We start from the raw sequence: 26,591 nt of genomic DNA on the forward strand, positions 1-26,591 counted from the left end.
ATGGACATGAAGATATTGCCTCTAATTTTGCTTTTCCACGGTGAGTGAACTATACTTTACTACCAATTATAGTATCGTATCTATAGACCATATCTTGTAAAAAAAAAAAAAAAAAACTGTGTTTACAAGTTTAATGTTCAAATCAGATTGATATTGTATTGAGAAGGAAAGAATCACCTTGTGTGTCTGGACTCTGTCTTTCAGCAAGTCTCCAGCTCCAGTGTGATAAAACAAAGATCACAGCACGTATCAGAGGTGAATTCACTCTCAGCTGCAGCTATGACACAAGGCAGTACCTGTACAGTAAAAAGTACTGGTGCCGAGGAGACTCCAGAAGTACCTGTGAGATTCTGGCGGATTCAGATCACTTTGGTAAAACCAGTCAAAGGTTTCAGATTAGAGATGCAGAAAAAAGAGGGCTGTTTGTTAAAGGCACAAACCTCCAATATGATGACTCTGGACTGTACTGGGTCGGGATCGACAAAATATACGCTGACATCATGACCTTAGTTGATGTTAGTGTCACTGATGGTAAGAAATAACAGACTCTTTAAATGATTAGATGCATGTCAAGCTGAATGGTTTTAAATATCATGTTTGCTTCTTTGTGGCAGTTCCAGTTTCTAAACCCAGACTCTGGCCCCTGAGCTCTCTGGTTGGGGGTCCAACATGCTGGGGGCAGCGTGTGATTGTGCGCTGTGGTTGCACAGAAGGCTCCAGCATTCGTTATGCCTGGTATCAACGCACTAACCACGAAGACTTGCATCTTCACTCGTCTTCAGACTTGCACCTAGACTGCACCACAGTGGAAAAAGACAGCGGCTACTACTGCACTGCCAGTAACGACATCAGCAAACAAGAGAGTGAGATCATCTCTGTGCAGGTTCTGATGCCTGCAGACATTGACTGCATTTATGTCATTAAAATGCAAGGTAAGAATAACAGATGGGATGTTTTTTTTCTGATATCTCCCAAATATATCATAACACTGCAATAATATTTAAACCATCTGAATTTTGATTTTAGGGAGAGAAAAAAAATTAACCCCAGTTTCTGGGAGGATAAGGATAAGATTCAATATAAATATTGCAATACAGTGTATCAGTATTTTCTTACACCTCTACAGAAGACATTGTCATCACAAGTTTTACTGATAGTTTAGTTTGAAAAATGCGTAATGTGCATTTGAATATATTTTACCCCTTTACTGTTTTGTTTATTGGCAGAATCTGGTGTGTTGATTGTGGAGATAGAGAAATTATTGGATTTTACAAGTTTTGTTTTATAAGCAGAATGTCTCCCTTTGAAGAAACAGGTTGATCTATTTGTGTTATTGATCATTCAAGCCTAACAGATAGAAGATTTGCTCTCGATGCCTGTGTCTGTATTGATTAATGATATGGTTCAATTATTAAAGCAGTAAGAGAGACTATTGTTTGGTTTGGAGTAGGCACTGGCAGTAGTAATATAATAGGTTATGGTTTTATCCTGATGGATTTCTGATGTCACTTTGAAGAAAGGTCTAAAAGAGTCATTGATTTTGGAGGTTTTAATGTTGCATTATAAGTCTATTATTGAGGTAATGATAGATTTAGTTATTCTCAGTTTATTTCTTTTTGTGTGAGTTGTAGGATATTCTTTTTCTTCTCTGACTACTTTCCTCTACATTTCCCATAGTGTGCATACTGATGTGGCCACTCTTGCTTAAAGTGATTGAGGAAGTTTAAAGCCCCATCTAGTGGAAGGGTGGGGTAGGTGTTCATGTTTATGGGAGCATGACCAAAGTTATTGGTGCCGTTTCGTGTTGGGTCAGTTGTTTTGTGAGTGATACCGCTGTTAACCCAGACAAAGTCTGTACTGCCACATGATTCATGGCACGGTAATTGATATGAGCATTCTTTATTACTGAGATTCATCTCATGACCTGCGTTTCATAACTTCAGTTCAGCTGTAGGGGGAGTAGTAAACAAGCAAAGTCCAACAAAGCCTTGTGTGTGTGTGTGTGTGTGTGTGTGTGTGTGTGTGTGTGTGTGTGTGTGTGTGTGTGTGTGTGTGTGTGTGTGTGTGTGTGTGTGTGTGTGTGCGTGTGTCAGTGTGTATCGGTGTGAACGTTGTTCAGATTTGCTCTCTTGGATGTGGCTGGGCAATTGTGTTTCTTCAGTAGAAACACAATCATTGTGACACCAGGATGCTGATGTCACTATCAACACAATGTTGGTGACTTCTTTTTCCGAAACACCCATCTATTTCTTCACTGCCTTCTGTAAATATGTCGTCATGATACCATTACAAAACGACATGGGCCTTTATTTCCATTCATATGTTGTGTAAAAGACCTTTAATACCAGCAATAGTTGATTATCGTGTAGTAAATTAACATTTGCTGATATAGTACATTGTTGTTTTCCATTATCCCTTGGCGTCAGAATTGGTTTTGATGACCGTCTCTTGTTATTCTAAAAAAAATGAAATTTTTTTTATTATCACATATTTTTATAATCAACATTCTGTGTACAATGTGCTGCTTTCAGAGTTGTTATGAAATCTCTTTCATAAGGTAAGGTCTCATAAATGAATAGCACTTGACTTACTTTATCATTCCTCATCAGGCCAACCCATTTATGACTGCGCTGGCAGAATGAGCACCACTGTGGCCCAAACACCAACACCGACGACCTGCCAAGCCCCCACGGACGACGCCACCCACACTGACGCCGAAAACCAGTCTTTACAGAGCAATCAAACTCATTACAATTTGTTTTTGAACAGGTTACTACACATAATGTTTTAGTCAGCTGAAAGAGCTGAAATGAGACTTATTCATAAATTTGTCTATTGACATGTTGCCTAAAAAAATAACCAATCTTATCTCCGTTTTCTCAGGGCGTGGACTGGGGTGCCACTTTGGTATGCTCTGCTGCGTTGGGCTTCTTTTGCACTTTTGCTGATTTGTCCGTGCATAGTTGTCAAATGTGCAAAGAGAAGGCGCAGACGACACACCAAGAAGAAGAAGAAGAGGAGGAAGGTCCATTTCAAGCAATTGCCCCATGTTGCTGAGTGACCTTTATTTCACAGTGTTGTTCCTTGGGAGTCATAAAAAACCTGTGACATTTGTTTTGTGACTTTATTGTTTACCAAAGGTCTGTGGTATCAAGAGCAGAGTCATCGTCTTGATGTGTGTCAGCAGCATGTTTATGGTGGATGTCTCATTGCAGTGTTTATCGAAACAGATTTCTATCAAATGCCAGTACCTAAACATACACATACTAATCTTCCAAGGCCCCTGTTCTGTTCAGCTGGGAATTATGTCCATAAAAGTACTGGTGAAAACGGAAGTGAGGCATTTTTTCTCTGGGGATTATTTTCATTCCATTCTTTAAACAGGAAAATGTGACACTGGGGCGTGCTTTGGGACTTGTCATACAGGAAATCCAAGCCCGTGGACCATGAACAATGCGTTTTTATTTCCAGACCAGACCCACTAGATTTTTATGAAATTAGTAGAAGTTATTGATTTTTAACATGTGGGTTTTACTTTGATACATGAGTATCTGCAGACTTGCTCTTGTTTTTTTTTTATGTTATTAATTCTTTGTTCACTTCTATACATACACATGTGCCCCCACACAGACACACACATACACTCTTTCTTCCATGTTGCCTGTGTATATTCATTTTTGTACTTGTGGCATTAGTTCACTCACCACGGAATCGAGTTGAGAATTATAGATCATATACTTTTACTGAATTTCAAGGTGCGTCTTTTTTTATGTAAAGCTGATTGTTGTTCCATTGTGGTTGTTCAATTTAGCAGGATGTGGAAATTTGAGAATGAGTGATGCCAGCCATGAACAAAGATGGTTTCATCAGACTATAAACTGAAACAAATACCTCACCCACATATTGGTAACTAACCTCTTGTATGAACAATGGGTCGTTGATGAGCTGTTTCAAAGAGGAACTAGTCACAAGATGAGTTGTCTGACGTTGACAGAGGAATATCTTTAGTTGTTGACACAGTGTATGATAACAGCCTCCAGAAAGCAGAGATATCTTCCTTCGGCTCATGAGAACAGTTAATTGAATGTCATGTTTGAAATGATAATTTAAACCACTTGCAATTATCACATCATTTAATTTACATTGCAAATTTTAAGTTAGACAGGCTGTGCTTTCACATAGCCTGATACACTGTCCATAAGTATAAGCTGTCTATCCATGACTGACTTTTTTTGTGTGTGTGTGTGTGGGGGGGGGATGCAGGGGATGCAGGATCCTTACAAGTTGTACCTTATTGTAAAGGGGACTAATCAGGCTTTCCAACGATATAAAGCACAACACCAATTGGTATTATTACAGGGGAGAAATGATTAACTGAAATAACATTTCCAACCTTCTTTTGAGGAGTATAGATAGATAGATAGATAGATAGATAGATAGATAGATAGATAGATAGATAGATAGATAGATAGATAGATAGATAGATAGATAGATAGATAGATAGATAGATAGATAGATCTATCCACCATGTCCGTTTTGTAACAACGGGACATGCCACTCTGCGCTTCCCACCACAGGACAGAACATCGGCCCTGACCCCAGGCAAAGATTGGTCAATGACAGCAGACGTTGACAAGCAGCTATGTTATGATCATCCTGTGGTCGACATTGGAGAAGTGTGTCCTGTTAGTCGACCTGACCGTGACCGAGGGAATGCCAGGGCAGGAGAGCAAAAACTTACCCAGTTGCAGTAAATCTATACCAACCGCTTCTTGAGAGACAAGCTGGCTTCATGTCAGCAAAGCTCAAGAAGGTCATAAAAGAGGTCTCAGGGGAAGCAGAGAGGGAAAGCTTCTTGCTCCGGATGAGGAGAAATGATCGGAGTTTGGGAAATCGAGAGGCCACGTGTTGACCTGTCTATTGAAATCCAGCTGCAGGGAGTGGCAGGGAGACATCCCTGGCTGCTGCCCCACCATCATGGAATGTTCTGGCAATTACGTAAAAGGGCAAAACATCAGTGAGGGATGGCTCCCAACTGAAGACCCTGCAGCTAGGCATAGATGGATAGATAGATAGATATTGATATAATAGATAGATATTCCAAAAAGGCCCCAAAACACCACGTACCTCTATGGTTTTAAAGTTTATATTTCTGATTTTCTGTAATTTGTTGAAGTACAGGAAGGGCATCATATCCACATAGGCCTTTTGACCCTTTTTGGGTTGGGTCATCTTACATCATTGTTGAGGAATGCTTTTTTTCCACACCCTCCATTGATAGAACAGAAATATAAACTTGTGATACAATCATTCATAGATCAAAAGAGGGCACATTTTGCAGAGCGGCCTTCTGCTTGTCCCCTCAGGTTTTTCGTAATGTCATGGTAATGTGTACCGACAACAGACACAGATGTATGATATGGCATAAACAGACCCAACAGCTCTAAATAGCTGCCTGTTCTTCTAGGTACAGGACAGACAGCAGCGTACACCAATGCATTTCAAAACATATGACTTCCAAGTCAAGTCAAGGCCCATTGACTTGTTAGTATTTAAATTCCACAGATAAGTACAAGGTATTTGATATGGTTTCTTTTCTTTTCTTTAAGGTTGTGATTTTCCTCACATTCTTTGAAAATACAATAGGATACACAAACAAACTCAACTTGTATACAGCTTCATGTATGATTTGTGTATATTTATATGAAATGTATTTTTAGTGGCAATGGTAACTTGTGGTACTGTACAGCGTACTTCCTCCCATTCTTCGTCTGTCTTTTAATTTTCTTAATTCTCATATGGACTATGTTTCTGAAATAAAGAATTCCATTCTTAATGATAATAAAAAATAATAAACTTTATTTCTATAGCACTCTTCAACAGGGTTACAAAGTTATTTAGAACACACAGCAATATAAAAAAAAAGTACAGAAAATTAAGACAGTGTGAAAAGACACGATGAGACAAGACTAGACAAGATTGCATTGCATTGCATTGCCCATTTTTACAGTTTGACTCACAGGACTTTTTTTACATAGCAGGTATAACAACAAGCCTGTGCCATTACACCCTCACATTGACTGAGAAAAAACTCCCAAGAAATGAATAACTAAATTAGCCTAACGATTTAAAAAAAGTTTAAAAGAAGGAAGAATGATTGAGACCAGAACACTCCCAGTGGGGAAAAATAGCATTATGAAGTTTATTTCTTTTCTTCTTCTTTTTTTTTTTTAACCTTTATTAGAAATTGTTTCATAGGAAGCTTACAAAATGCAGAGCTTCAACAAAACATTTCACATACATTTTATCCTTGTTCACAGTTATTATCTGGTCGGTTTTTGGTTAGGCTTCTGTTTGAGTTGAGCTCATTGTAAAAAGCAACGAAAGAGGGTTTTAGTGTAAACCTTATACAGTCTATGGTGTAAACCTAAACCTACATTTATGAAATAATTGCCATATGTTGAGGTTAATGATAATATATGTTTCACTGGGCTTTTCCTTATTAAAATTATATATATATGTATATATATATATTTATATATTAAAATTATCAAAGAGTCCAAACAGCACTTTCCTTACAAACAACTTCAATTCTTTATCAATCCATAGACTTTGGACAAGTCTAATTTCTCAAAAATGTGAGACGTTACGACATTACGTCACCGAGACGTTACGAGATTGCGTCACAGTTTCCGTGGAACTGCAACGCGACGCCAGGGCCACGCCCACCACCGACCAGAAAGGAGCAGCAACACAACCCAAGAAACACACATTTCACCATTTTAGAGGCAGCGGCGGCGGTGGTCAGTGGTTGTGTAGGTTCCCAGCTTCTCGGTAGGTAAATTACACGCCATGTCTTTTACTGTTTCTAAACTAACCAGAAACGGAACATATAATAGCACACCAAACAACGCTGCCAACTTCATTTACGACGAATCTGCTAAATTAGCATTGGCACGTTAGCTCACCTGCTAATACGAGTTTTTGCTCGTTGCTTTTCTAAACTACGTGACAAAGGAGGCTAAGCGCATTTAGTCTTGCTCGGTTGGACTCTTAACGGCTAAATATCAGTCGTTAATTCTGATACAGGTTATTACCTTGTCCCAAGCTGGTGTAATGTTTATCATTTAGTTTGCTTAGAGGAGACGAATTCAGCTGTATTTCCGGTAACCGTTAACACCTGTATGTTGGAGTCTCGTTTGTTTTGAATCTTTATTAACATTAATACTGGTATCTTTGTACTTGAAGTTTATTTTTCTTCACAAGAGGCGACTCATTGACCGATCCCGTCATCATGGGTGTCGCTCACTTCCTGCTGCTGTGCTCTCTCTCCGTGATCGTTACTGCGCAAGGTGAGTGGCACATGTGGGATAAGCTCATTGTGGCATATTTTATGGGGTAAACAACACAAGCTGGTCTGTGAGCCTAAGCTGATTTTCTCTCGCTATTTACTTGCACTTCAAGAGTGTGGCAGACCTGAGCTAGGGGAGAACATGGTTTTGAAGGACTCTGGACTCACATTCCAGGATGGATCTTCAGTTTCTGTTGAATGTGTTCCTGGTTACCTGGGTTCAGGACCTTCAACCCTCACTTGTACAAGAGGCACATGGAGTACCCTGAGGAGGGAATGTACAAGTGAGTATATTTTCAAGGTGGCATTCTTTCAAAACAGTGCAGTCTGGATATGGAAACTTGTGATAAATAATCTCATATCACCAAGTGAGAAATGTGTGACTGGTAATGTCTGGTGACAAGGCTGACAGGTAATGAGTGTGTATTTTCACCTAATGGGTTCAAATCAGCCCTTTTTAATGAGATTTCTCTCTTTCCAGAGAGGAACTGTGGTAGTGCTGGTTCTGTTCTGAATGGTGACATTGATTACCCCGACGGGACAGAGTTTGGTGCTATACTTCAGGTCATCTGCAACTCTGGGTTAGTAATGAACGAATAACTGGTGGTTTATGTTTGGTTAGTTTCTAATATGCAGTTGAATGCAAAGGAATCAGTAAATTCTAGTTGAAGTGAATGGTCAGTAGGACATACTTTCTTTTTGAGCGTTAAATGAAAGAACGAACACAGATCCCCCCTCCTGACATTAGTTGTTGATGTTTGTTGTTGCTCATTAGTTTCATGAAAGTTGGAGGCAGTAAGGTCATTGCGTGCGGTGTGCAGGGGGGGTGGACTGGCAGGTTGCCTACATGTGAAGGTTGGTAATCTTGACATGTTCAACAGCAAAATCTGCACGATAGACTTTTAAAAAACCAAAAGAAGCCAGTTTACATTCTGACGTGCCATTTCTGTTTTGCAGCGGCTGTTTGTGAGGAGGCACCTCCGGTTGAAAATGCAAATGTGTTGCCAGTGAGAGAATCCTATCAGTATAGAGATAGTATAAAGTACACTTGTCTAAGTGATTACACACTCATTGGACAGGCGTCATTAACATGTTCAGACAATGGAACATTCACACCAAATCCTCCAGAGTGCAGACGTAAGTTCATTCAATGTGTTTTTCATCTCCACCTTTCTCAACATTTTCCAGTTATGGCTGAAACTGAAGTAGGTTATTGTGGAGATCTGTATTAATTTCCATTTCTTCTCCTGCAGGTGTTCAGTGTGACGAACCTGTTATTAAAAATGGTCAGTGGGTTGGGGGAGCTCGACCTCCTTATAAATACTTGTCTACTGTGACATACAAGTGCGATGATGGATATAAGCTGGATGGAGAAGGTACCTTTGTGTGTGAAAAAGATAATAACTGGTCACCTCGACTTCCAACGTGTAAATGTAAGTCATAATTCAAGAATACATCTACAAATAATATTGAACCTGCTTCTCCTGCATGGCTTTTTATACTAATTTGTATGTAAATGAGTCTGGAAGTTGTTTATAACAGCACCAAGATTTTAAAATATTTTCACTCTGACTCAAAAATCTCTTATTTAGATTTGGACAAAACTACTGCTATGATTTGAAAGCCTTGTCTTATAATGCTCTTTTGACCAAATGAATTTCACAAAGCAATCATCAAAAATCTAGCCTTTGGTATATAAGGCAGTGGGGGCCCCTGTCGCATCATAACAAATCAAACACACGTGGGTCAGTGACAAATCTGTTGGCAAGATAAGCAATTCAGAAATATCTAAAAATTGTTTAAAAAGCATCCGATTTGTTAAAATGTACATTCATGTTGATTTTATGTCATTTGAAATGACATTTTTGTTTTTTAAAAACACAAGTCAGACTGAAAATGCCAAAGGGTGTAACCACAAAAGAATGATAAATATTAAATATTTTACCCACATACAGTGGATTCAAGTGTACTTTAAAAATATGCTTTCATCCGAAAACATTAAATTGAAATAGATTTGTTTTCTAGATATTTAGTTTTAAATGCATTTTGGCAACACTGTGCAGGACATATCCTAAAAACAAAAAGGTTTTCTTCTAAATAATGTGAAAAATTTGTGCTGTATTGGAAAGTGAATTACATTTATTCCACATTTGAGTCCAGATTTATTTTCCTGAATGTAGTCAGATTTTCATGGAAAAAGATGACATCGGGTTGCATCTTGTCACTGGCCCACATACAAATCAAACAAAACAAATTGCAGCTACTTTCTACAGCTCTTTAATCATGCATTAGTTTGTAAACTACTGCATGCGTGTGATCTTGGCACATCCCTGATGTCATTGTCACTATCCTCATTCCTCCTTTTCATGTTTTTCCAGTAAATCCAACCACACCTAAAGCTACCACTACCACTACAACTCCCTCCACCACCACCACCACCACCACCACTACCCCCACCTCACCAAAGAAACCAGAAGGTAGTGTGCATTTCAGTGCACGACAGCATGTGAAATTTGTTTTGGCCAAAAAAACTCTTCAGGGCAACACCCACTAATACTTTGTTGGAAGTATAAACAAGGCTTCATGTTCTGCTCATGCTTGCTCCTTGCTAATTTCATATTTGAGTGATATGACAATAATGGTGATATGTCAGAGCGGTTTACCGTTTAACACACTGCTGGCTCTATTTTTTTTAAATTATTGTAATTTTTCTGCATGAATGTGATGTTATATTTTACCTAAAGCATTTCGGTACAGTGCAAACATTGAAGTATTTTTGTGATTCTGTGAGTGAGTTTTCTCAGGCTCATCTGTTGCTTATTTATTCTTTAGATTAGCTTGAAACTCAGACTGAGCATCCAAGAAACCCTGAAGGTTTCTCAAATACTGTGTGTGTAAAGGAAACACACTTTCTTTACAGCAGCTGAAACTCACTTTACCTACACCTCGGTAACATTTCCTTATTAAGTTGCACCACCCCAGTTGATGTGTCTGTATAACATTTGGTAGATTTTGTTTTTTAATGTTGTGACTGTTCATTTTCAGTTGGTGGTGGTGGAGGTGGTGGTGAAGACCTGAAACCAGGTAAATCAACAAAAGTTAGCTGTAATGTTGGACTTGTTTCTCTTCTACTCTATTCTTCTGATCTCACCTGTTGTTGTTTTTGTTTCTTTGTCTTAAACAGGCAACGGAGGTAACAACGTAGGCAAGGCTGTGGGAATAGCAGCAGCTGTTATAGGTACGTTTCCACTTCATCTTTGAACAGTTGATTGTAAAAAAATGTGAGAATAATGTTGGCCCAAAATAAGATCTTGATGCCCTCTTGTGTTAATGATAGACTACACAGTGGAAGTCATGAGTGGGCATCTTACCCTCACTCACATCAACAAACTGTCCTGTTGTGACCGTGAGACAGAGCCGGCCCTGAGCAGAATTTGCCTTGGCACCACTGATAATGCTCGTGATCATTTGCACACCAACTGTGAACCTGACACATGATTAATTTCATTAGTTGCTGTGGTATACTTTTTCCCCTTTCTGTAGGTTTTCATTGAAAAAAGGTGGTGAACCCTCAAGAGTGACATTGTGTTAGAAATGAAAAATAACAAGATAAACTACCGACAGTGGTTTTACTGTAGATAAGTTTAGCACGTTAATAGCTGATATAAAGAAGTTATGACGTACATCACTCCAGATAAAATGAAATAACTGAAGATAAACAGTATCTTCTAATCAGCTTAATGGACAATGTATGTAATCATTAGTTGCTGTGGTCTACTTTTCCTTTCTCTGTTTTTTAATTGAAAACTGAAGAGTGGTCTGTTGCTAAACTGACAGGAAATGGCACTATGCGGGAAATGGAAAATAACAAGATAAACTACCAGACAGTGCTTTTACTGTAGATAGGTTTAGTACGTTAATAACTCTAATGTACATATAATGTACATCACTCCAGATAAAATAAAATAACACAATTTGTAACACACAGTAGTAAATGAAAAACTGCAATCTAAAACCAGAGAATCAGTATTTATTATAGTACATGGGGATATTTGGTCAAACGTGAGCTTTCTGTGCAGCTCCCATGTGGTGTGGTAACCAGTCGGTAACGACAGCTCTTTAAAGCAGAAGTAAGCGATCCGGTCGTTTTCGCTAATGCTGAGTTCGAGGCAGGCTTTTGAAATCGTAAATTACAGCTTCAAGTCACAACTTACGACTTTGTAGCGTTCCAGGTAACCCACTCGTGTTTTTCCGACCTGTTTTACCTGTGAAAGTCACTATAACGGCCACTCGTAACTTCCGACCCGTGAACTCCTACCAGATCAAACTGATACAACTTCACAGGACGGAAAAACACGAGTCTACGAGTTTCCTTGAACGCACCATAACAGTCCTCGTCCCTACGTCGCCACATTCACGGCGTCCCTTGGCTGCACACACAGCCCTGCATGCCGTTCTCTCTCCTCATTGGATAAAAACTGTAGGATACGATAAATGTTTTCTCCTGGGCTCAGAGCAGAGTGACTGACAGACCCGTGTTTCGGTCCAAACGCTCTATGTAAGTGATTGCTGTCGGAAGATATAACTATTTAAGACTTATATTAACACAAATATATCACTTACTTCTGCTTTAAGGCTACGTCTCTAACTAACTTACAGTTGGCACTTAACTCAGTCTAACTAGCAGATAAGAAAGCTCACGTTTGATCTACAATCATAAATGACCTAAATTCATAAATCTAATGTGGGCAATCTGTTTACTGTTATGTTTTGCAGGTAAAACCGTTAGAAGTTAACTGAAACCAAGGAGTGAATGTTTATGATAAAAAAAAAAGTGAACACACTCTAAAACTTGTTTCTTCCTCCACCCCTGTCCTCTTCCTACTCTCACTTCTCTCTGTACCAGAGGTTTACAGTACTTCCTGTCTTGTTGCGATCCAGCACCAGTTGTCTCCTCCCACTGTGTTTCCTCTGAGCACCGTGCAGCAGCTGATGTGTCAGTGAGCATGTTCACTCATGAACCTGACGTCAGCTCTGACACGGAGGCAGCTGGATTTTATTAAACCAACATTAGCTCCCCAGACAATTAACATTTTATATTATTGTGTACGCTATTGTGTTTGTTTTAGTTTTTTTTTACAGTCGACAAGAGACCTAACCTTAGGCCTGTGTATATATACCAGTCCCTTCAGAAAAACTAATAATCTAACTTAAAAAAAATAATCAGCCCAAGCCTGCATATTATGCAGGGGTCCGTTTGTCGAAGACGCTGCACTTTCACCACCAAAACCACAGATTTTTGCCTGCAACAATCATATTTTTCTGGAAGGACTGACTTTTATGTATACACAGACGTACAGTATATAGCCTGTGTGGCATTTCAAGCACTCTTGGGGGCCCCCTTGTGGCCACAGAGGGCCCCAAGCAGCTGCTTAGTTCATTAATGCCTTGGGTTGCAACTAAACTTGTCACTTCTATGGTTTGTGTTTTGTGTGTGTAATCCACCTTGCATCCGAATGGACATAAAGGTTTACACCATCATTTATGATTTTTTTTAAGTGCAATATCATAAAGAAAAATTAAATTACATTTCAGGATGATGTCGAATAACAGAACATTTGTTGATTTCATGTTGACTCCTTTTCACATCACCATCTGCATTTTTATTTCCACTTTAATGGTAGGCATCATAGCTGTCATCATTGGAGTAGTGGTTTACCGTAAGAAAAAACAGAGGTAACATGTTTTATTTGACTGCAGACTAATCCTTGCATGGCTTTGTCCTAGAAATGGCTTCTCCATGTTTTTGTTTGCGCCTCTGACTGACTGAACAGGCTGAACATTAACGGCGCTTGGTCGCTATCACACCTCCTCAGACCTTTTTGTTTTCAGTCTCAGTGTTTTGTGTTTGGTCAACACTTTATCCTGTCTAACGTCTCTGTCTGTGGCGTGTTACTAAGTGTCGCATGTTGACGTTAACGTGTGTTTGTGAAGTTTTTTTTTTGCCTTGAGGGTTTTTTTTTCCTCTGCTACAGTATCATCATTTTAAGCCCTTAGAGGAGTCTCCTGCACAGAGCCTCCGGTCACTCAGTGGGAGAAAAAAAAAGCTTTATCATGCAGATACACACCAATGTGGAGGTCAGCCAAGTGCTCCGAGCAGATTAAAAAGCAAGTTAGAGCGTACACTGTTAGATATGCAGTGGTTACATAATGCACACCTTTTTTATTTGGTTGTGCTTATCGTAACTTTATTTTTTCCAAGGCCAAAAAGAAATGATAGGATGAAAACAACTGGCTACAGATTTTTATTGTTCTTTCCCATACAGGTAAATAATTGGAAACTGACAATTTGACAATGGCCCGGGGTCCAGAGGGGCCCGGCCATGATTTATTCTGCTGGTGACTCCACACCAACAGTTACTGCTTAAAATCGCGCTTCCGGTTCATTCAGGTTTTGTTTTTGTTCTGGCCTGTTTCAAATATAAAGAAGGAAATGTGGAAATACATTTTAGTAAACTTGTGTTTCCTGTTGTGGTTGTGTGTAACGCCTAACTGCCCTACAGCAGGCTATCTTAAATCTTACAAACAACAAGCTTCCAGTTTACTCAAATACACATCAAAGCTTCACACACTTTTGGTGGTATTTCTCAGGTATTAAAAAAAACAAAACAAATTACCCATTTTGAGCAACATTGATAAGACTTGATGATACTCTGGTCGGTGGCTTAACTGAAAAACATTGGGTAGCATTTTGTTTCTCAAGGTTACCTCCCCCACAGATTTGTAATTGAAATTTGGCTGGAGGAGGTTAGGGTGTAGCAGCACACAGGGTTGTGGTTTGTGTTTGTGTTTGTGTGTTGGTGGTGGATGAAGAGGGTTTTCTGTTGACTTCCTTGAATTCTCTCAGCATCCTGTGAGTTGGGTCATGAATCATAGAAGCTGTAATGTTGATTCATTATTGGATTACAGCTCTCGGGGAGGTGGTCACAACAATGTGCTGTAGGCAAAGGAGGAGACGACGTACTGTAGCGCTCTCGGTAAGAAGATCAGATCACTTAGCACACTTAAAACTCATGTATGTCACCTGCGCAGACATTCATGAAATAAGCAAGAGCAGTATGTGGTACTGTTGGCAGATATCTCACATTATTGGCTGTGCTGTTACTGCATTAATGTTCTTCCTCCCTCCTCTTCTCCTGGTTACACGTTGCTGCTAACTAACCTCTCTGAACAGATGGATCACTGCCCGTGTTACGCTTCATAAACCCTTTCTCCTTTTGCAGCACGCTTGGAGTTTTTTCTTTTTCAACGACTTGACTTCTCTTGTCTCGTCTTGTGTCATTCACACAAGTTTGCGCTGTCTTTATTTGCAGGGCTGATGCAGCTATTGCTCCAACACTGGTTACTGTAAAAGCATCTTCAGAAGAGGAAAGTCACATGACGAATCATTGAATGTACTTGTGACCTGCATGCGGGAGGCACAGGTGCATGGAACCACCTGAAGATGAGTTTCTGAATGAATGCCGCTATGAGATTCAGAAAACTTCACCAAATCGATCTCAATCCACAGCTTATGCTTCGAGTGGCTCCTCCTATAGGCCGCGCCTAACTACTTCCTTCCTATTCTTAATGACTTGACCTGGTGGTGTTGAGGACACCGTCCTTCATCACATCACAGCAGTTTTATTTCTGGCCTGTAAATATGAAGGAATGAGATTTTTTCATGTTCATCTTCATTTCAAATCTCAGCACTGTGCACCCAGGCAGTTATAGCTTCAGCCACACCAATCCAGTTTGTATTAAATATGTTGTAACAAATTGAAACTATTTAATGCAAAAAAAATCACAGTCAAAACACATCTTTCTATTTATTGAAATCAACCATTACACTGAAGTAGAAAGGTCTCAGCCGATGAACCTCTTGTGACTGTCACTACTCTGAGCAGTGGGATCTGAATCCGTCATTAGCGTTGTGCCTGACATGTATAAATATGTTTCAAAAGCCTTAATGCAAATAGCCAAGTGTTGTAGCTTGTGCATTGATTGTTTGTGAATTGTTAAATGTTAACATGACTGTTGGTGTAATTGTGAACCCACCTCAGCTGCTCTGGGCTGGCCTCCTGTAAATTATTAGCTATGCTTGTGTCGGTTCAGCGTTCAGAGTTTGCCCCTGAAGGGGACACACACTAAGCTGAAATGCACATGCATCGGATCTTTTTTTTAAATGATAAAATTTTTGAGAGATCATCCCAGGAGAGAAGACTGGGTTAAGAAAATTATTAAGAAAGAAATGTTGTTTTGTCTTTGTAAATGATTTGTTTCATAGATTTGTATCATTCAGTGTCACTTTCAGTTTAATATCACTATTTTGAATGAGACGAGTGCTTGTGGAGGAGCGGATGAGGTTTTTGTCTGTGGATATGTAGAGATGTGATCTCTGAAAGTATGCACTTGCTTAGCATTGTATTTTTATTTATTGAAATTCAGTTGGATTTTATCTTTAAATTTTTCATACCGTCTTGAGACGGGAGCAGAATGGCTGTTTGTATTTGCACTAACTTTTGTAATCAGTCTGATTGAATAAAGGAACAAAGACTCATCAATGTGTTAGAAATGTACTTTAATTAATTTGCAGCTGCACTGTGGTCACATCATGCTTTGTTGTTCTCAACAGACGGAGCATGAAAAGTGAAATGAAACCCATTAAAGTACTTGTGCCAATCTCTTCGTATACACTCTGTTGTACCATGTGTTCTTCAGTGTATTGTACACACAACCTGAATTTCAGTTTGACCAAAGTGATATTTTAACCTCATAGGCTGTTTTATTCAAGATTTTAGAAAGCTATTGCTCTTGGGCACACAATACAAGATTGACATTAATCTGATAACCGCTAAAAGCGCCATCGTCTGGATTATCATAGTAGAGAAAAACTGAGACTTCAGACTGTCACAGCTCCTGTAGTCTGATGGCGACTGTCCCAGACGGCGGATTATTACTTTGCCCCAGTCTGTGATGTGGGCTGGCCTTTATTTGTTTGTGTAGGAGATTGGGAATAGTAACAGCATCACTTTCACCAATAAGCGACAACATTAGAGTAACATGATCAATATCATGTGTATCCACTCCCCCCCTGACCTTGCACATGAATTTGCAAGGCTGTATGAAGAATTCTAATTCACAAACTGCACAAGTGTACATTGATGTTTATTAGTTATATTCATATAACAGATGTGTCAAAGAGTTCAGACAATAAAACAGGAGTAAGTTTGATGTGCCAGAGTTGGATGTACGGGGAAAGGATTGATGAAAAGATGTCAATCTATAAAGGAGGGAAATGGTGGCATTACTGTTAGATTAGTATTATGGGGGTGAAAGATATAAGACCAATGGGAGTAATTATATGATCTGATTCAAGTTCAGCACCAGCAAGTCTATGTAACAGTCATTTTGATGGTAGACCAGCGCACATTGGGGTGAAATGAAATGGCAAACAAGATTGCTAGAGCTACATAAAATTACAATAGAGCTAAATGTTAGTATCAGTAGGAAGGCAGTCAAAAACATAATTAAGTGGGCCTACAAACTGAAGGAAAGGTGGCAAAAGCAGAGCGAGAAAGAAAGGGAGGTGGATCCTGAGGAAAAGATGGGTCCAGGGAGAGACAGGTTTGGGCACAGGCAACAGGCTAAAATTGGTCATTCTATATAGAAATGGTGGCTTATTCCTGTCCCTGCATTATTCACCAGGAAAAGCGCTCAAAAGTGTTCAACAATGACACAAAATATAGTAGGCTACATGTTTTTTTTTGGTAATTTTAGTTATAATGCACATTTTTAAAAAATATATCTTGAAAATCTGGTTAGTGACATGAGGCTTGTCCCTCGGGTAAGGAGTCATGGTTCAGTGACATTTTTAAATGAAAATATCAATAAATCATTTACAAAAAATAGCTGTCCCTTGATTTCATGTCACTGGTACTATTTGTAAAACCCTTTATTTTGAAAAACCACTTCATCTCTGCAAATATCTTCTGGGGTCAGGAGTTGGAGGCGTGTCCATTTTGAAGAGCACATGGTATGTCAGCACCAGCACCTTCGTTAATATAATATAATATAATAAAAATATTAAAATAAGATGTAATTTATGTTTATTTATAATGGTAAGTGGTTAACTGTTACCTGACTGTTATAAGCTACCATTTTCATAGATGGTGATGAAGGAACAGTGGAGCGTGTAGTTCACTGTAGGAAATATGAAATACGAAAGAGGCAAATGAAATGATGGACTCAAAAACTATATGACCTAAACCAGTCGGTAGCGGTAATGCACTGAAACGACGTTTACCAACCGCCATGAAACCGAAAGTAGAGGAAGACGTATCACGCCCACAATCTGCGACCGCGCCCACTTAACGGGAAACTCTATAGAACTCAGTCGTAACATAGAACTGTGTCGTAATCGGTTCTAAATGGAACGGAGCTGGGAATTACGTCACTAAACTCGGGGGTTGTCAGGATCCTCCGACCTTTTTAGATCCATGCGTCCAGTTGACTCAGAACTAGGAAAATCCGACTTCCGGGTACAAATCAGATGAAACGCACCAAAACCGAGTAGAGCCGAGTACGTAGAGCTGTGTAGTTGAGGGCAGATGATCCCGGTAACCGATAACATCTGTAAGTTGAAGACTAACGAGACAAATTTATAATTTTATCTTTGTACTTGATTTTTTTTGTTTCTTCACCAGAGGCGACTCTGTTAAGCTGTGTCGATGATCACTCACTTCCTGTTGCTGTGCGCTCTCTCCGTGGTCGTTACTGCGCAAGGTGAGTTGCATAGTATGTGGGATAAACTCATTGTGGCATATTATTTTGTGGTAATAAGCAACCAATGGATGTAACCTGCTCCTGGTTTCAAGCCCCGCCCACAGAGATACCTGCAGATAACAGGAAGAGACAAAAAAAAAGCCCTAGGACAGCAGGGGGCTGTACACAACAGTCTGTGTAAACAACACAAGTTGGTCTGTGAGTCTAAGCAGCTTTTTCTCTCTCTGTTGTTGCACCTCAAGACTGTGGCAGACCTGAGCTAGAGGAGAACGTGGTTTTGAAAGCCATTCTTCAGGAGACGTTCCAGGATGGATCATCAGTTAAACTTGGCTGTAATCCCGGTTACGAGGCTAAAGGGTCTTCAAGCCTCACTTGTAGTGGAGGCAGATGGAGTACCCTGAGGATGACATGCACAAGTGAGTATTTCAAAGTGACAATCTTTCAAAACAGTGCAGTCTGGATATGGAAACTTGTGATAAGTAGCCTACATATCAGCAAGTGAGAGATGTGTGACTGATAACGTCTGATGACAAGTCAGGAAATGTAAATTGTAAGAAAAGAAAATCAGCCCTTTTTAATGAGATTTCTCTCTTTCCAGAGAAGAACTGTGGAAGTGTTGGTGAAGTTGACCATGGCGATGTTGAATACCCTGAAGGGTGGCTGTTTGGTGCTGTACTTAAGGTCATCTGCAACCCTGGGTTAGTATAACCAATAACTGGTGGTTTATGTTTGGTTAGTTTCTAAAATGCAGTTGAGGGTACCAGTAACCTAGTTCACCTCTAAAATGTCATCACCATCTCCCAGTCAGGACTCAGCTTATTCCATTTAAAGTGAATAGTCAGTAAGGTGCGTGTTGTTTTTAAGCGTTAAATGAAAGCACTAACACAGATTCCCCTCATGACATTAGTTGTTGATGTTTGTTGTTGCTCATTAGTTACAGAAAAGTTGGAGGCAGTAAGGTCATGCGGTGTGATGTGCAGGGGGGGTGGACTGGCAGGTTGCCTGAATGTGAAGGTTGGTAATCTTGACATGTTCAACAGCAAAATCTGCACAATAGACAAAAAAAAGAAGCCTGTTTCCATTCTGACGTGTTATTTCTGTTTTGCAGCGGTTGTTTGTGAGGAAGTACCCCCGGTTGAACATGCCAATTTGTCACCAGTGAAAGAATCCTATCAGTATAGAGATAGTATAAAGTACACTTGTCTTGGTGATTACACACTCATTGGACAGGCATCATTAACATGTTCAGACGATGGAACATTCACACCAGATGCTCCAGAGTGCAGACGTAAGAGCATTTAATGTGTTTTTCATCTCCACCTTTCTCAACATGTTCGAGTTATGTCTGTTACAGAAGTAGGTTATTGTAGAGATGTGTATTAATTTCCATTATCTTCTCCTGCAGGTGTTCAGTGTGACAAACCTGATATTAAAAATGGTCGTTGGGTTGGGGGAGCTCGGCCTCCTTATAAATACTTGTCTACTGTGACATACGAGTGCGATGATGGATATAAGATGGAAAGAGAAGGTACCATTAAGTGTGAAAAAGATAATAACTGGTCACCTCGACTTCCAACGTGTAAACGTAAGTCATATATCAAGAACATTGACTGACATACATCTGAACCTGCTTTGTCTGCATGCGCTTTTTATACTAATTTGTATGTAAAATGAGTCTGTAAGTTGTTTATAACGCCACCAAAATTTTAAAATATTTTCACTCTGAATCAAAAATCTCTTATTTAGATTTGGACACAACTACTGCTATGATTTGAAAACCTTGTCTTATAATGCTCTTTTGACCAAATCAATTTCACACAAATTAATTTCACAAAGGCCTGTGAATATTCTCATTTATCCAGGTCATAGTTATCTCAAAGGAATTTAAATCAAACGCAACCAGACTTGGTTATTTGTCTTGGAAGACCTTTCACCTCTCATCCAAGAGACTTCATCAGTTCCTGCTCACATCTGACCAGGATGACCAGTCCCAGCCTGGTCAGATGCGAGAAGCAACTGATGAAGCCTCTTGGATGAGAGGTGAAAGGTCTTCCAAGACAAATAACCAAGTCCAGTTGCGTTCAATTTAAATTTCCTTGAGACAAAAGCAATCATCAAAAGTATTGTCTGCACAAAAGACTTAAAATCTAAAGAAGCCTGTTTCCATTTCTGTTTTGCAGCGGTTACTTGTGAGAAACCCCAGGTGGAAAATGGCAATGTGTCGCCAATGAGAGAATCCTATCAGTATAGAGATAGTATAAAGTACACTTGTCTCGGTGATTACATACTCATTGGACAGGCATCATTAACATGTTCAAACGATGGAACATTCACACCAAATCCTCCAGAGTGCAGACGTAAGTTAATTTAATGTGTTTTTCATCTCCACCTTTCTCAACATTTTCCAGTTATGGCTGAAACTGAAGTAGGTTATTGTGGAGATCTGTATTAATTTACAATTTCTTCTCCTGCAGATGTTCAGTGTGACGAACCTGATATTAAAAATGGTCGTTGGGTTGGGGGAGCTCGACCTCCTTATAAATACTTGTCTACTGTGACATACAAGTGCGATGATGGATATAAGATGGAAGAAGAAGGTACCTTTGTGTGTGAAAAAGATAATAACTGGTCACCTCGACTTCCAACGTGTAAACGTAAGTCATATATTGAAGATATCGACTGACATGCATCTGAACCTTGTCTGCATGCGCTTTTTATACTAATTTGTATGTAAATGAGTCTGGAAGTTGTTTATAACGCCACCAGAATTTAAAAATATTTTCACTCTGACTCAAAAATCTCTTATTTAGATTTGGACACAACTATTGCTATGATTTGAAAGCCTTGTCTTATAATGCTCTTTTGACCAAATCAGTTTCACAAAGGAATCATCAAAAGCGTAGTCTGCACAAAAGACTTAAAATCTAAAGAAGCCTGTTTCCATTTCTGTTTTGCAGCGGTTACTTGTGAGAAACCCCCGGTGGAAAATGGCAATGTGTCGCCAATGAGAGAATCCTATCAGTATAGAGATAGTATAAAGTACACTTGTCCCAGGGATTACATACTCATTGGACAGGCATCATTAACATGTTCAAACGATGGAACATTCACACCAAATCCTCCAGAGTGCAGACGTAAGTTAATTTAATGTGTTTTTCATCTCCACCTTTCTCAACATTTTCCAGTTATAGCTGATACTGAAGTAGGTTATTGTGGAGATCTGTAATAAAGGTTGGGTTGGAGATCCTGGAAAAACGCTTCTAGCAGGCCACATATTGAAAATACACAGGTCAACAGTCCAAGCCCCTTTCCTCAGATTTCTTTCTGAGGCTACGCCTCCAGAGCGCACGATAACGCAACGCTTCAGTTGTATTGTAGTTTGTTGAAGACTCTGATCGCGCACGTGATAAGTGCACGAAGAGCGGTACGCGCAGAGGAGGGAGGGTGAGACAGACATGATGACACATCAGGATCCAGTTGACTTGAATGTGATGCTCAAGATGATTGGATGCTGCTTTTACAGGATTGTCTGTTCCACAAGTGACTGACTTTTTTTCATTTTTGTGAAAAAGCATTTAATTAATTGGTTGCAACAAGTCATAATTCAAGAACACGACTAATCTACAAAGAATACTGAACCTGCTTTTGTCTGCATGCATTCTTTATACTAATTTTTTATGTAAAATGAGTCTGGAAGTTGTTTATAATGCCACCAAAATTTGTTGTGGCCAAAGAATGAAACACACTTAACCTACACCTCAGTAACATTTCCTTAATTAGTTGCACAGCTCCAGTTGATGTGTCGTATAACATATGGTAGTTTGGATTTTTAATGTTGTGACTTTGTTGTGAATTTTCAGGTGGTGGGGATGATCCTGATCTGCTAGGTAAATCAATAAAAGTTACCTATAGTGTTAGATTAGTTTCTGTTTTCTTCCCTTCTTCTGATCTCATCTGTTATTTGTTTTGTTTAAAAAAGATAAAACAGCAGTGGCTGGTGTCGTGGCTGGTGGTGTGGTAGTAGTACTTGGTAAGTTTCAACTTCATGATCTGATCCGATCTGATCTGATCAGTTTATTGTAAAAAAAAAAAAAAAAAAAAAAAGTGAAAATAATGTTGGTCCAAAATAAGATTTTAATGCCATCAGAGGAACAGCATGGTTATGTTAACGATACACTGTGTAAGTCATGAGAGAGCATCTTATTCTCACTGGGATCAACAGTGATTAATATCATTAGTGGCTGTGGTATAGGCTACTTTTTTCCCTTTCTATGTTTTTTAGTTGAAAACTGAAGAGTGGTCTGTTGCTAAACTGACAGGAAATGGCACTATGTGGGAAATGGAAAATAACAAGATAAACTACCAGACAGTGCTTTTACTGTAGATAAGTTTAGTACGTTAATAACTCTAATGTACATATAATGTACATCACTCCAGATAAAATCAAATAAAACAATTAGCTTTAATGGACAATATATGTAACACACAGTAGTAAATGAAAAACTGCAATCTAAAACCAGAGAATCAATATGTATTATAGTACATGGGGATATTTGGTCAAACGTGAGCTTTCTGTGCAGCTCCCACCGTGTGGTAACCAGTTGGTAACGACAGCTCTTTAAGGCTACGTCTCTAACCAACTTACAATTGGCACTTAACTCAGTCTAACTAGCAGATAAGAAAGCTCACACTTGATCTAACATGATAAATGACATAAATCCACCAGTTTAATGTGGGGAATCTGTTTACTGTTATGTTTTAATTGAAGGTAAAACCATTACAAGGTAACTGAAACCAAGGAGTTAATGTTTATGATTAAAAAAAAAGTGAGTGTATTGAGAGCAGGGTGTTGGGGAAATCACTTTTTTTCTCTTCTTCATCAAACTGCATTTTTTGCCAGCTCCTGCAGTTATTGTAAATTCCCTCAATTTCATTGCATACAATTGCATAAACACCCGCATATTCCAACACATCCAACAACAATCACAAAAAAATGATTTTCTGGAAGGACTGATAAACATATGTAGCCTATGTGGCCCTCGTGGCCATGGAGGCCCCAAGCAGCTGCTTAGTTTGTTACCGGCTTGGGCTGGCGTTGCCATGTGACTTAACTTGTCACTTATCTGTGGTGTGTATTCCACCTTGCAGGCGAATGGACAGGAGGTTTACATCATCATTTCTCATTTTATAATTGCAATATCATTGAGAAAAGCTGTTGCTAAAAGAAAGTCAAGATGTTGCTATATCATAGAGAAAACCCTTTTTTGGACTACAGATTAACAGTGCATTTGTTGGTTTCATGTTGACGCCTTTTTCACATCATCATCTCCATTTTTATTTCCACTTTCTGGCAGTCATAGCTGGTGTGGTGGCTAGAGTGGTTAACAGCAAGAAAAAACAGAGGTAACATGTTTTATTTGACTGCAGACTAATCCTTGCATGGCTTTGTCCTAGAAATGGCTTCTCCATGTTTTTGTTTGCGCCTCAGACTGAACATTAACGGCGCTTGGTCGCTTTCACAGCTCCTCAGACCTTTTTGTTTTCAGTCTCAGTGTTTTGTGTTTGGTCAGCACTTTATCCTGTCTAATGTCTCTGTCTGTCGCGTGTTACTAAGTGTTGCATGTTGACGTTAACGTGTGTTTGTGAGGCTTTTTTTCTCTGCTACAGTATCATCATTTTAAGCCCTTAGAGGATTCTCCTGCACAGAGCCTCTGGTCACTCAGTGGGAGAAAAAAGAAAACTTTATCATGCTGATACACACCAATGTGGAGGTCAGCCAAGTGCTACGAGCACAGCAAGTTATATCCAGTGGTTACATACTATAATTTCTTAATGCACATCTATTTTTAGTTAATATTTGGTTTGATAAGGCCAAAAAGAAATGATAGGAATATAATGGCATACAAAATACATGCTTCATTTGCATGAGATTATATGGCACACATGTTGCCATGGTAGTGCCTGAATGAGAATGAAAACAACTGGCTACAGATTATTATTATTCTTTTGAATTTTATTTTGTTTTTTCCCATGGGGTCGCAGATCAATAATTGTAAATTTTGGTGAAATTTGACTGGATCTGGAAGGGCGTTGTCACCACTCCACACAAACAGTTACTGTTGAAATCGCGCTTCCGGTTCATTCAGGGTTTATTTTTGTTCTGGCCTATTTCAAATATAAAGAAGGAAATGTGGAAATAAATTTTAGAAAACTTGTTTCCTGTTGTGGTTGTGTGTAACGCCTAACTGCTCTACAGAAGAGTATCTTAACTTTTACAAACAACAAGTTTACACTTTTACTCAAACTTAGGAAGCTTAAATACACATCCAAGCTTTGCACACATTTCATAGAATTTCTCAGGTATGAATAAAAACCAAAACCCATTTTGAGCAACATTGTTAAGACTTGTTGACACTCTGGTGGCTTAACTCAAAAAAAGGGTAGCATTTTGTTTCTCAAGGTTACAAACCCGCCAGATTTGTAATTCAAATTTCGGCTAGAGGAGGTTAGGGTGTAGCAGCACACAGGGTTGTGGTGTGTGTTTGTCTGGGTGTGTTGGTGGTGGGTGAAGAGGGTTTTTCTGTTGACTTCCTTGAATTCTCTCAGCTTCCTGTGAGTTGGGTCTTAATAATAATGATAATAATAAGCTGTAATGTTGATTCATTATTGGATTACAGCTCTCGGGGAGGTGGTCACAACAATGTGCCTACAAAAGAAGGAGAGGACGTAGCGCTCAAGGAAACAAGATCTGACCAAGAACAAGAACAAAATCTCTGAGCACTTCACGTCAGCGCACTCATGTATGTCACCTGCACAGACATTCATGAGCAGTATGTGGTACTGTTGGCAGATTATTCCTTAATATCTCACATTATTGGCTGTGCTGTTACTGCATTAACGTTCTTCCTCCCTCCTCTTCCTCCTGGTTACCTGTTGCTGCTAACTAACCTCTCTGAACAGATGTCACTGCCTGTGTTACGCTTCACAAACCTTTCCTCCTTTTGCAGCACGCTGGTTGTTTTTTTTTTTCTCTCTCTCTCTTCTCCCGTTTTACCTTGTCTCATTCACACAAGTTTGTACTGTGTCTTTGTTTCCAGGGCTGTTGCAGCTGCTCCAGTATTGCTTGCTGTAAAAGCACCTTTAGAAGAGGAAAGTCAGTTGACGAAACCATGAATGTACTTGTGACCTGCATGCGGGAGGCACAGGTGCATGGAACCACCTGAAGATGAGTTTCTGAATGAATGCCGCTATGAGATTCAGAAAACTTCACCAAATCGATCTCAATCCACAGCTTATGCTTCGAGTGGCTCCTCCTATTGGCCGCGCCTAACTACTTCCTTCCTATTCTTAATGACTTGACCTGGTGGTGTTGAGGACACCGTCCTTCATCACATCACAGCAGTTTTATTTCTGGCCTGTAAATATGAAGGAATGAGATTTCAAATCTCAGCACTGTGCACCCAGGCAGTTATAGCTTCAGCCACACCAATCCAGTTTGTATTAAATATGTTGTATACAAATTGAAAATATTTAAAGCAAAAAAAAAAAAATCACACTCAACACACATCTTACTATTTATTGAAATCAACATTACACCATTTGTCACTGAAGTAGAAAGGTCCCAGCCGATGAACCTCTTGTGACTGTCACTACTCTGAGCAGTAGGATCTGAAACCGTCATTAGTGTTGTGCCTGACATGTATAAATATGTTTCAAAAGCCTTAATGCAAATAGCCAAGTGTTGTAGCTTGCGCATTGATTGTTTGTGAATTGTTAAATGTTAACATGATTGCTGGTGTAATTGTGAACCCACCTCAGCTGCTCTGGGCTGGCCTCCTGTAAATCATAAGCCACGTTTAATGAATGCACATAAAGAAGATTTAAAAAAATAAAAATAATAAATTTTGACATGTAACCCCAAGGGGGAAGAATTGGTTTAAAGGGATAGTTCAACATTTTGGCAAATTAGCCCTAACCCTAAACCAAAATAGCTTGCACTGACAATTAAAAGTAATGAACCTATTCCTAAAAGACTATAGAGATTATGGCAATGGGCTAATTTGCCAAAAATGTTGAACTATCCCTTTAGAAAATTATTTAGAAAGAAATGTTTTGTCATTGTTTCATAGATTTGTATCATTCAGTGTCACTGTCAGTTTAATATCACTATTTTGAATGAGACGAGTACTTGTGGCGGATGAGGTTTTTGTCTGTGGATATGTAGAGATGTGATCTCTGGAAGTTTGCATTTGCTTAGCACTATATTTTTATTTATTGAAATTCAGTTGGATTTTATCTTAAAATTTTTCATACCGTCTTGAGATGGGAGCAGAACAGCTGTTTGTATTTGCACTAACTTTTGTAATCAGTCTGATTGAATGAAGGAACAAAGACTCATCAATGTGTTAGAAATGTA

The 26,591-nt window shown here is 39.2% G+C and overlaps 1 protein-coding gene across 1 annotated transcript; it reads left to right on the forward strand.

Moving 5' to 3' along the window:
• Positions 1-26,221, forward strand: LOC146985010 (sushi, von Willebrand factor type A, EGF and pentraxin domain-containing protein 1). The gene is made up of 27 exons (XM_085783228.1): positions 1-40; positions 205-531; positions 615-932; positions 2,610-2,769; positions 6,610-6,834; positions 7,249-7,352; positions 7,465-7,635; positions 7,833-7,932; positions 8,127-8,206; positions 8,309-8,488; positions 8,605-8,784; positions 9,730-9,828; positions 10,397-10,435; positions 10,536-10,589; positions 13,036-13,087; positions 14,725-14,795; positions 18,418-18,591; positions 18,774-18,873; positions 19,110-19,189; positions 19,284-19,463; positions 19,581-19,760; positions 20,356-20,532; positions 20,650-20,829; positions 22,036-22,062; positions 22,155-22,205; positions 23,530-23,578; positions 25,273-26,221. The coding sequence occupies exons 1-27, from the start codon at positions 1-3 to the stop codon at positions 25,346-25,348; spliced, it is 3,474 nt and encodes a 1,157-aa protein (XP_085639354.1). The 3' UTR covers positions 25,349-26,221.
• The last annotated feature ends 370 nt before the right edge of the window (positions 26,222-26,591 follow it).

Source organism: Trachurus japonicus, chromosome 7, assembly GCF_045865225.1.
Source record: "Trachurus japonicus isolate A0001 chromosome 7, Traja_1.0".
Classification (NCBI taxonomy): domain Eukaryota; kingdom Metazoa; phylum Chordata; class Actinopteri; order Carangiformes; family Carangidae; genus Trachurus; species Trachurus japonicus.

Coding starts and splice junctions, on each gene's coding strand:
- LOC146985010 (XM_085783228.1), top strand. CDS start 1: ATGGACATGAAGATATTGCCTCTAATTTTGCTTTTCCACG. Junction 2,770..6,609: donor TACAATTTGTTTTTGAACAG/GTTACTACACAT, acceptor ATCAATCCATAG/ACTTTGGACAAGTCTAATTT. Junction 14,796..18,417: donor AGAGGAAAGTCACATGACGA/ATCATTGAATGT, acceptor TTGCACCTCAAG/ACTGTGGCAGACCTGAGCTA.